The sequence below is a fragment of the Frieseomelitta varia genome, unplaced genomic scaffold (genome assembly GCF_011392965.1).
Source record: "Frieseomelitta varia isolate USP_RPSP 00005682 unplaced genomic scaffold, Fvar_1.2 scaffold_279, whole genome shotgun sequence".
Classification (NCBI taxonomy): domain Eukaryota; kingdom Metazoa; phylum Arthropoda; class Insecta; order Hymenoptera; family Apidae; genus Frieseomelitta; species Frieseomelitta varia.
Window position 1 is genome coordinate 596,718 of NW_025110011.1, and position 12,288 is coordinate 609,005.

The 12,288-nt window shown below is 34.0% G+C and overlaps 1 protein-coding gene across 4 annotated transcripts in view; it reads right to left on the minus strand.

Annotated features, from left to right (window-relative positions):
- Positions 1–12,288, minus strand: part of LOC122529139 (neural cell adhesion molecule 2-like) — an 82,663-nt gene that overhangs the window by 25,664 nt on the left and 44,711 nt on the right. For all 4 annotated transcript variants that reach the window (XM_043654954.1, XM_043654953.1, XM_043654952.1 and 1 more), the window contains exon 4: positions 7,210–7,352. In XM_043654954.1, the coding sequence (XP_043510889.1) occupies positions 7,210–7,352 (143 nt within the window). The remainder of the gene's footprint in view (positions 1–7,209; positions 7,353–12,288) is intronic.

Consider the following 12,288-nt stretch of genomic DNA (forward strand, 5'->3'; position numbering starts at 1 on the left):
TAAACTGGTGTTGATGTCTTGAATGCACAATAACATGTGGGTTTTCTTTATCCCAATTATGATTATTATGAAAATTGAATATACCATCCCTGGTAAAACTAGCATCAGTGAAAAGTATGGTAGATACAAAATTCTCTTCACGTTTACACATTTGCAGGAACCAAGTACAAAAAACAAAAGATATCAAGTAAGTATCATTTGTAAACAGTACGAATTCTTGCTTACGAACTATTGCGATCTATGGAAAGAGATGCCGGAGAGAGAGTTTGTTCTGTTTATAAAGTTCATTATATCCCATAAACGAAGACATATAGGACATATATTTATTTGACTTTTTTTTTATTATTTTTAGGCGTGCAATCAGCTTCCGAAGTGGGTCGCACAAGTTACGAAACACCCTGTGTATATTCTTATAGAATTGTAATCCTGATAATATGAAGATATTATTAAATTACGTATGTTGTTAGATATATACATAAAAAACAGAAATTGCAATTATGCAGTTTTATTTTTTAGTCTTCAAAAAGTTTAGGTTTAGTACGAGACTTAGATACCAAAACAGTTTATTTATTTATTATTCCTAACGATAATAACAATAATAGTAGTAGTGGCAGTAGTGGTAATAATAATAATAGTAATAATAATAATAATAATCGCTATGTATGATTACAAATAGAAGATGAATATATAATATGTCAATAGAAGATGAATAGATAAATTAATATCAATTATTTGCCTAAAAAATAGGCAAATTTGTTTGGAGTGGTTTAACGAACAAAGCTTAATTAAAAAAAAATACAGAAGCTCTGATCGTCTAAGCAGATCTAAAAAAAAATAAGATGAATTATGATGCATATGAATTAGGTAGATTTAGGTGTAGTATGGGGCACCTGACAAAATCAATTAATGCTGCAAGAGTCTTGGTTCCAAAACAATAGAACGAGAAAAAATCACCCTCTTAATATACGCATTTGCGAACAAGTTATCTCATAAGCAGGTTATTAGAGAAATATCTTTGACAGACATAACTTTCAGTTCAACAGTGATTGATTGGTATTTTTACTGCCATTATGAGAAGTCCATCTTATAACTTTGAATGAACAATTCTAGGATGAAGGAAAAACTGGTGAGAGAGGGAAAGATTGTTGAAAAAGAAATAGAAACCTGGTAGAATGAAGAAAACATAATAGGGCATGCTTAAAAGAGGATATTGGATGTGGTTGGAAATGATGGCTTTGATTACAGATTAAGTGACTCTGAATACTGATTAAAAATCTGGTCAGAGATATTAAAATAATCACATGGCGCCAGGATTCGAAATTTGGACGGATTGTTGGAGAGGATATAATGGAAAGGACATACTTGGAAAAAATTCCTAGATAAAACACAAAATGATCAACTATAAAATGAATTATTAAATGATTATGTTAATGAATAAAATAGGTCGAATATCCAAAAAATAGAGGGAACATAAAATACAGAGTAACCGATGTTTGAACACAAAGAAACAAGATTTAGTGGACCATATGTATAGTACAAAGTTGTACGAAATAAAGATCTTGATTCTTTTCAGGAATTATTAAATAATATAAAATTTATATATCTAACAAAAGATTATGATTTATGAAGAATGTGTTTTAATAAAATTATATAATAAATGTTGACTTTATAATTGATTTTTATAAAAACCTAAATCTATTTTTCGATAAATTGGAATTGGTTTGGGTTAGTCTATATTTATACTTCATAATACACAGTGTGTCAAACACAGAGTTAAAAATATTTTTCCGAATATCTTTGAAATTAAAGCCGTAATGATAGTTACATGTATACGGAAAAGAATGTTCAAAATACTCACTTATAGTTTGATAGCGTAGACATGGTCACTTAACCCAACATAGTGAGTCAAGTGGCATCAATATAGATTCATGCGACCTACGGTAATCTTGGTTCCCATAATACTGAAATAACATAAAATAAAAACTTCAATTATTCGCTAACAAATCATTTCAGAATAGTTCAAGACCTATTGAAAGTCTGTTCTTTGTGAATTATGTTTATTTCGCCTAGTTTATCTATGATTTCCATGAAAACATTTATGGAAGCAAACGAGCCTCTTGAAAAGGCGGTCTTTTTCTATGGATGCATATATATCTCGCAATTTCTCCCATATTTCATACGCGTTTTTGTATCCTTTGATTAGTTTTAACTCGCTGAAGTTTACCGACAGTGTTATATCTGACTTCACTTTTAATCTGTGATTTTCCATGCCCGAGCTGCTTCTACCGTGCATCATTTTCCACGATTATAAGTTCATGTCTTTATTCGCTTGCATATTCTTAATCATCGTTTTTTTTATTACAGGCTTCCGCCTGTACGTTCCATGTACCGTAATTATTCTTCATTAACAATTCAATTCTCGTTGAGACTAGCGCTTATTATGTTACGAGCTGATATGATCTCACACTTATTATGCTTTTAATGTTTGTCAATTTTTGTTAATCACTATTTTTATATATATAAAATAGATCCATGATTTGTTAGAAATAGGCAAATAAAGAACAGCATTTCAAGTTAATATATTATCATACCACGCGCTCGTACACCTACATATATGCCTGCCGGATGCGGAAAAAAGAAAAAAGAAACATGAGAATATAGCGGAAACATATGTATGTCGATCATTCCTCTTAGTACACATGAGAATTGCAAACGCTTCCAACAATTTTTGCAGATAAAGTAATAATAGAACAATTTTGCAGATTCTAGCTAATTTAAAATTAGCCAAATTTTAAGTATATCCAATAAATCTTCAACCTTGATTTTTTTAGAAACGAAGTCTGAAATAAAAAAATTTTATTTCTCTCTTTCCAACTTATTTTTTCACTTTGTATCATATATGTATTAGTGAAAAACATATTTAACATAACTAATAACGATGAATAATAGTGAATAATTTAAACTAATATAACTTCGTAAAAAAAGATTCATTTGATTTCATTTCAAAGCATAAAATTTCTATTTTGATAATTCTAAGGTTCTTTTTTAAAATAATTTTACATCATGTAACGGATGGAAGAATGGAGAATACTTCTTTCTCAGAAACTGCAACGTTAAAAATTTTTTTCATAATAAAATTCATCATGATTTTGAAGACTGAAACTTTTTCTTTGTAATAATTCCTATTACCAACGTTGAACATAAGGTCCGATGACGAGAATAGTTATTGTAGTATTTCTCGAATTTTTGTTTGTTTAAACTTAATATTTAACGTTTGATAAAATGGTGAAAAAAATTGTACGGTAAATTTTAAAAGAGTTAATCTCCTTTCTAAAAATAATGACGAATCTAGTAATGAAAAAAACTTTTTCATGTTTTTACAAACGTTTGAAGTTTGACAATGGAGAAATACTTGATAGAAATGAATGTTGATTTCTTAGCTCGATATGAAAGATAATTTATCGTTGATACATTTGCGATCCCTTACCCATAGAAGTTACAACTTACAAGAAGGGAATCAATCTTGTTTGTCTCTTCTAAACAGTAGTGAATATGGTTGAAGCTTAGTTGTGGCATTCGCTGCTCAAAAGGACAAAAGAAATGTGATTTTGATTGAGAAATGGAAATAAAATTGATAACACTTTAGTGAATCTCTGACGACATTATTCTTTCATTATGTATTAAGCGTTATTAAAATATTCATCAATTTGTCAACGATTTGTTCGTAGGTATTTCTGTATTTTTTAAGCATATACATGATGTCTCCGAAATCATGGTACAAGTGTAATGATTCTATACGCAGAAACAAATCGACAAAAAAGAATAACATTTTTTTCATTTAAGGCTTTGTGCAACAGGTGTCGTTCGTACAATAGAAATCGTAAGAACAATTAAAGAAGCTAAAGATGAAAATCATACTCAAACGCGACCATAAAGCAATTCATGTTCAGAATTTCGGAACAGCTGGTCGTCGCGTATATGTACGTTTTCTAAGAATAATTTCTAACGAAAAATTAAAAGATCCAGCAGTCTACGAATCGAAAACTCACACTTTTATTAATTGTTAGGAAAATAACAACAGTCAACGAAAAATCTCAATTCAAAAGCAGCACCGATTCCGTACTTCGAGTTGTACAAATTGCACTTCTCTAGTCTTTGAAAATAAAAAGTCTCGTCGCTGCAAGAACTCGTCTTTCATTCACCTACGTAAGTCCGGGTAAATTCCTCAAGTGAACTAAGCCAAAAACTGGCGCAATAATGAGATTCGCAGCGCGAATTCCAAGAGTTCACGAAGAATTGCCGTATCGTGACATATAACAGCTTCGTTTCCGAGAACATTTGAAAATCCATGAGATACACGTGTACTAATTATAAATTTCGAGGCATCCGACTTTCCTTTTTTGCTCTTGTTGATGCTTGGGCAATGTTGCAAGTTGCTTTCTATTATTATTGTTATCTTATTTCCATAATGTCGATCTATTACTCTGTGTTCAATTTGAAATGATTTCGTAAATAAGGACAAGTTTATTACTTTTTAAGGATTGCAGGTTCGAATACATTGTATAATTAAAAATATAAACCAGCTGAATCACACAGCTTTTGGTGGCTCATCGTCTTTCTGCATCGAATTTAACATGTGTACTATGAATGCTTCGTCTGCATTCCTCTCTCACAAAAAATTTAGTCTAATCTAAATTTATTTTTAGTTAAGTGAGAATTTGATTTGGATTAATTTGAGATTAAAGGGTCAGGACAGTTTGACGGGCCTGAAAATTACATATACTTTGGAGCGCTAGTAAAAAAAAAGTACATATTTGATTGACTTTTTTGATTTCAGCTTCTGTGGTTTATTTTAACACATTATGAACTATAAAAAGCGACATTAAAAAAGAAAAAAAGAGGGCTCTTATTTAATTTTTTATCGGCATCCTTTTACATAACTCTTCTTTACATTGCCTATCGCGTGATTCCAGCCAAACAGGATTAGCTGCAACAAAAAGGCAAAAAAAAGTTCAAAAGTAAACAACATTCTCTAGGGGGATTGACGATCCAACATTTTCATTTCTGTGAAAATTGTGAAAATAGCAGCTATTTGTTTTTGATGTATCGAATTTATGCAAAAAATTTCTACGTTTTTTGTTTATATTTTTCGAAATTGTTAAAAATTAAAAAATGTTCGATCGTCGATCCCTAGTAAATGTTATACTAAAGATACGTACCATGTTTCACAGTAATCGGTTGGTTAGATACCGAGATATCTTGCACATCGTTTCTAAAAACCTAGTTTCAAAAAAAAAGCGTTTAAAGTTTTTCATATGTATCCTTTACTTACTTTTTTTATTTGTATATCGCGACTCACAGTTCTTACAATTTACAACTAAATTGAATCCAAGTCCCCTAATATTCGATTCACCAAAAGTAATATTTGAATCACACGATTTGCACTTTATAATACTGCTTAAAGTAAGTACTGTAAACAGTGATACAAATTCAATTACTCTGTATCCACGGATTTATTATTATACCCCAAAATAAGTCGTTTTAAAGGCTAGGCCCTTTTGTATCTTATTTCTAAGACTTCAAACTACCATTTAAAACAAAACAAAAACATCGATTTTTTGAAAATTTCAAACTGTCCTGACCCTTTAAGAGAGGAGGTCATTTTATTAACGCAGAAAGTGTTCAAAATGTTGATACGCGTTGCTGCGTACACAGTTCTGCTCGTTTAATTAAATCATTACATACATTTTATTTAAAATTATATGTATTACGTAAATGTATGTACCTGACTTCTTTTTCCGAAAAACGAAGCGTTAAATGAAATCACATCAGACTTGTCTTTGCATGTAAAATAACCACATGGAGGTGTAATTTTGAAAATACCCAGTACACATATATCACTTGGCAGTGCAACAGCGTCGAAAGAGACTACATTGGTATATACGTTTTTAAAGTAGGACTACTTTTAAATCACGCGCAAGTATCCACCAGGTGGAGAATTATTTTCTCTTAAAGCCGATGAAACATTTCTTCACAGCGGAAGGAAAATTACTTTATAGGGGAACGATTCCGTCTACATCCACGCCATGAATAATGAAACATGAATCTTAATCACGCTTTCATTGTAGGTACTCGGGGGAAATACAAATTTTCTTGGGGGTAACTTATCTCCGTGCGAGTGGTGCATGAATCGAGGGAGCATAGTTGGGGAGTAGGTAGGAAACTGCGGTTCTTGGCGCGTCGATGCTTGCAACATTAAAACCGAGGAATTACAGCGTCGAGGGGAGTGGGGGTGGGTGGACGGGTTTCTACCCTCTTGGACGTTTCCTCTTTCATACAGATGTTTGCCAGTCTCTTGGCGTTGCTCGCGCGACGAACGGCCCGCCGCACATCGTGTCGCGTCAAACGAACAAGCTTTCTTATCCTTCTCTTCGAGATACGTTTCCAGGTTTCCGCTTTTTGCTATGGTGAGTGACCTGAGCCCGAGGCTTGCATACGGCAGCATGCTGCACCGATCATTTATTAACGAGCATACCTCGCGAGAAAGACGGCGTAATGGGAGGAGAACGCATGCATCGGGTTTACGGTGCTGAAATGCACCGTGTCGACACCGCGACGCTCGTTCAGCCGGTTGAATTTAAAATAGTGTGCTCGTCGCTTTACACAGTGTTCCGATAAATAATTGATGCTTACCGGTGAAACTCGTGGCGGAGTTTACGGCGCGACTCGGGTCCTGTTACGAGTGAAATGTTTAGGCCGCGAACAAACGTTTGTTACAGACTTCGCTCGAAAAGTCTTTTTCGGCCACGCCAACTTTACCCGCGCTTGCACAAGCTGATGCCTTTTTTGTAATATTTTTGGTTCACTGGTATCGAGCGCTGTTGGTGGCGCGCGCGATATTTTGGTAAGCGGATACCGCGAGGTGTCGCACATTTCCTCAAAACGCGCAATGTCTCGTGCCGCGTGCGTGCAATCTGCAGCACGGCTGTTTATCGATGTACCCGCTTTACAATGGCATGCAAGCTTATGTACGATGCGCATACTTCCTTGGTGTTCATCGGCCCGTGTATAATGCCCGCATACAAGCCAGCTTGCAGCTTGTGCATATACATACATACGACCGGTCGTCCACTTGTACGCGAGCTGCCTCCCTTGTATACATCATCTAGAACGCCTATATTTGCGTGTATACATATGTGGTGTACTCACTATTCCGGGACCAGTGAATCTACAGGGTAGCATAGCGTTACCGCCGGTCTGTGCCAGGACATCCTTGACAGATACAGCTACCGAAGAAAGGATGTTATTCCTTTCATCTTCGTTGGCCGACTTCTCACTCCCGATAGCACCATCTAGAAATATCGAAAATCATTCTATACCACTGTATCTCGATTATTTTGTTACGAATCTAGGTTACCTGGGAAACAGGCAAATGAAATTAACGTGACGATGTCGTATACGCGTTAAAATACACGTGTGTCCGCATAGCTACAAGTTATGAAACTACTTTCTCGAGCCGATTTTACGTTTTTAATAAACGCTGAAAGAACGTGTCTGTACATACAGGTATTGTGTACGCTTGTTTGCGTATTTATCTGATAATAAAAGAAAAAAAGACGCGAAAATGCAAAGAAATGTCCTTGTTTAGCTTCGAGATCAATGACGTTTAACAAACTTTAACGTTTAAAAAAATATCTTGTATTTTCTAACAACATTGGGAGAATTTGGCGTAGGTCGAGCGAAAACTTTTTTGTATTCCTCTGTTTTAAATGTTTCAAAGTCATTAAGCTTTTATCTCGTCTTTGTGTTTCCACGTTTCTGTAGTTCCGTACAAAGTACAGTGTCTCCGATTCACACTGACGTATTTTTTCGCTAGTTACAAGAGTTATAAGAATGACGATGTTGTTCCAGAGTATAGCCAAGTTTCGTTGGTCACACGAGCTTCTTTGGATAGTATTTTCAATGGGCCGGAGGTCTCGCTATCGAATAACGTACGCGTAACGACTTGGAGCCAAGCCGAAAACTCAATTGCATTACTTGAAAATATCGCGCAACGTTCACGAGGATCGCGGAAGTCATTGTACAGAAGCCTAATTGAACGAGCCAAAAAGTTGTGCCAAGCCAGAGATCAACGAAAATCTTCTCTCTCTCTCTCTCTCTCTCTCTCTACCGTTTATCCTTTATCTTTTATCGTTCAATTATTTCCGTTACCGCGCAGTTCGAGCAAGTGTACAGCAGCTTGCGAGTACACGGCGTTCCTTCGAAGACTCGGTTCTCGGAGTTCGATTGAACACCGACGTGAGACTGAAATCGATGTGACACCGTATCAAAAGTTATCGTTTCGGCTTTGCCGGTTAAACGCAATTCGAAACGTCGATTCGAAGCGTTAGTTGTAACTGGGTCGATGGTAATTACCGAAGTTATTCACTCAGCTATGCAGACGGGAATGAGGCGCTGTGGTGCCCACAGAATTTAAGATTCACTCTACGTGCAGTAAGGGGTGGTGTAAGGGTGGATCTTGGTCGTTTCATCCACTGGCCATCTGCCTACGATCTCAGTGCCATCCTGGTTGACGAGCTTCTTAAATTGCATTACCTATTAGAGCGAGTGTCTTAAAATTGTACGCTCCTCTCGGTTCTGGCCCTCGTGCCTGCTAATTTGCAGCGGCAAAGAGAGAGAGAGAGAGAGAGAGAGAGAGAGAGAGAGAGAGAGAGAGAAAGAGAGTAACTCGGGGTTAGCTCGGCTTATCTGCTCAGCTGCAACGTTCGCAAAGGGGCTGCAAACCACTCTCCTCCTCTGTCTCTTGATTAAAGCGACGATTTTTTGACTCCGGAAAGATGGAATTACGATATACTTTCTTCTTGTGCGAGAGAAGGAATTTCAAATGTTTCTACGCCTCGTGAATCGCGTCCAAATCAAACGTAGAATACGAACTGTGAAATTTGATTATATCGTCGGTCGATTAGAAGGAGGAGGAAAGTTCTATACCGAACGAAATTCGAGTTACGTTCATTTTCGCAAGAGAAACTATTTGCCATGAAGCGGAGCGTCTCGAATCAAGGAAACTACCGCTTAAATCATTCTGTACAGCGTGGCATGGTCGTTCGAGCGAGGTAATTTCTTTACGTTATCACGCATAATAGGGCTCGTTTTATAGCTTCTGTAAATAGAACAAACGCTAAAGATAAACAATATGGATTCGCAAGAGTTGTATTAGGCCGGACTGTTTTGAAATTTCATTGAATTTTATAATTCTTTTCGTGATCAGATGCCACTAGAATATAGCGTAACATATAGCGAATTAATTTATAAATTAATATTATATATAAATAAAAATATATATTAATATTGTATATAAATAAAATATTATATTGTAACACTATTATTTAAATATGATATAATTTAAACATAAATGTATATTGTATAATGTTTTTCAAGATTATTAATATATAAATACATGTCTTAAGTTTAATAAGTTATTGTTAGATTAACATTTTTACATTAATAAACTTTTATTTACATGCATATAATTTTTGCCTCAATCAAATTAATGTTTAATATTTGTTTATATTATATACTAAATTTTATATTAATATACCTATTTCGTTACATAAAAATATTTTTTATTAATTTATATGTATATTAACATCTAATTTATTGTATTATATAAATTATAAATATATAAACTAGTAGAATTTTTTTTTGGGAAGGTAAGGCGTTTTATGACTATTAACAAGGTCAGTCCTATTAAGTAATTTTGGCAATTGCTTTTATGGGTCTAACCGTGCTGTGTCCCGGATATGTGTCCCTCATATTACATTTAATAATCCTGACTGTAGGACCAAGGGCAGAAGAATGCATCTCCTACATTTTTTAACGAAATGTTAATATTTTATTTGACAAGAAAGAAATTAATGTAACGATCTTGCGTTATATATATTCCGGAATCGTATTGTTTATTCCTTTGTTTTTGCTATTCTCACACTAAGCGTATATGTTGATAATTTCAAGTGATAAAAATTACTTGTTAAAAATTATTTTCTAGAATCGATATCTTGTTTCTCAGATAAGTAAATAATTCTATTATGTTTTTAAATTTTCTTTCTATATATCTATTATGTAAAATATTTCGACCTAGTACAGACGATTGTGAAAAATTAGCTGAAAAATTAAAAAATAGTTAAGAAAAGATAATAATGTAACAAATCAGAAATTAGAATCTAATGATCAAAAAAATCACTTATTTAGAAAGAATCGTTTCAACAAGATTAAATGTAATGCATCGAATATCAATATATTCTTGCATCTAAATATGCTTTGTTAAACCGTTGATCATTTAGATCAAAAAATTTACTAGTTTAACAATTGATCGGTGACATTTTTTAGATTCCTACAAATTACACTGTTTTTAATTTCGTGGATTATCAAAATATCGACAAAAATTCAAAGAATCCTAATTTTATCACTTAATCATATTGCTCAAAGTTTAATAATATGGCAAAGAAATCATACAGCGAGATATGGTTGTAAGGAGGAAACCTCAATCTTTAAGATTTAGTCATGAAACAAATTTGTTTAATGTTTTCAACGGCGTTTAAATTTTGACAATTTTCGAGAACAAAAGTATTTTTGCCATTTAATACATGGTGTAAACACATTAAAAAAAAAAAGAAAAGAACTAATTAGGGTTGTCAAAGCGCAGACTTTACACTTTAAAATAAGGCCAACTGGATCGTTATACGACTTTTATTTATAAAATTATAGCAGTGTAAAATAAAGATAATTTTTCATCAAATATACGAATATACTTTGTGTATAATTCTCTGTGTATAATTCTGTAAAATTTTCATTGTTTAATTTCGTTTTGAATTAAATTTTTGGACTGAAATTTATCAGAGCGTAATCCTTTCTGTCGATATAGTACTTAAAGGATTTCGATTGCCGATAAAAGTCTACGTGAACTTTGCAAACGACGGTTACGAGAAGGGTCAACGACGTGTCTAGTCAGTGATCAAATACGGACGTGCGCCGATAGGATCGCGTGTAAACATATTCTGTTGCAAACAACTATTTTTCTTCGACCGTATCACGATCGAACATTTGTTGGTCGATCTCTTTGACTCGCTTCAAATATCGCGTTTTATTTCATTTGTTTGATGATTATCGATTTCCACGGTCGTCGAAACAAGGATAGCTTTATACTTCGATTCAGATAAGAAAGGAACGAACGTTTGTAGCTGATAGAACGACTCGCAGATAGAAATTTTCAAGCAACGTTTCCATTTCGAGAGTAATCATTTTGATACGAGTGTTAGTCGAAAGTAGAACTAAAAATATGGGACTTGGGAAAATAATGTAAATTAAGCGGTTCTTTTCACATACGGGAGAGATCTCGCCTTGATACTAGAAAATAGCCAATAACGATGCAAACAGCTTCTCCTGAACCTCGATGTTGGAAATAAGAATTTATTTCTTTCCGATAAGAGATAACAAGAGTTTACTTTTCATGGTGTTGATATTTTTCAAGAAATTTTTTCAATTTTTTTTTCAACAATCTGTAGTTTTCAATTCCGACTGACGTGAACGTTGATCTTCCAAAAGACCTTTCGCAGAGAGGCAAACTTTATTATCGGAAGATTGTTTATTAAAACTTTTTTTTAATACGCACCTATAGAGCGTTAAAAGAGTAAACGTCGTAGCTTTGATAAGTGATTCTACACATTCAAACACACAGTTTATGAGAGTCAAAGTCAAATATTTTACGTTTACATTGTAGCGTGATAATTATGAAAAGTGAATTTGTTACGTCATGAGCATTGCCACGAAAATAATTTTAAAGTTGTATTCACTTTTACACTACTTTTACGTCATTTACAAATCAATTTCCATTTCAATTTGCCATTGATAGTGTAAAGGATTTGGAGGCGTTCACGGTTTGTTAATTGAGCGTTTCGAAAAAACTGGATTTGTCAGTTGATCAAAAGTGATCAGTGATCCAGAGATGAAACACGAACAGGAACCGGAAACGTAACTGAACTGGAACGGAGACAAGTGCAGAGGTATCTACTATATATGAAGTATAACTTCCGATGCACGCTAGTTTCAATATGTCTTCAGGTCTTTGAAGAGACTAACTGCAATGTTAGCGAAACGTTGGAATGTAATTCCTATCGGATACAGTTTACATAAAAAAAAAAAAAGAGATAAAATGTGTGATCAACGCTGAAATTAAAACTTAAATTTTAAAATTGAAATCGTTCTGTAATTGTGAAATTTAGTAAAAAAGTA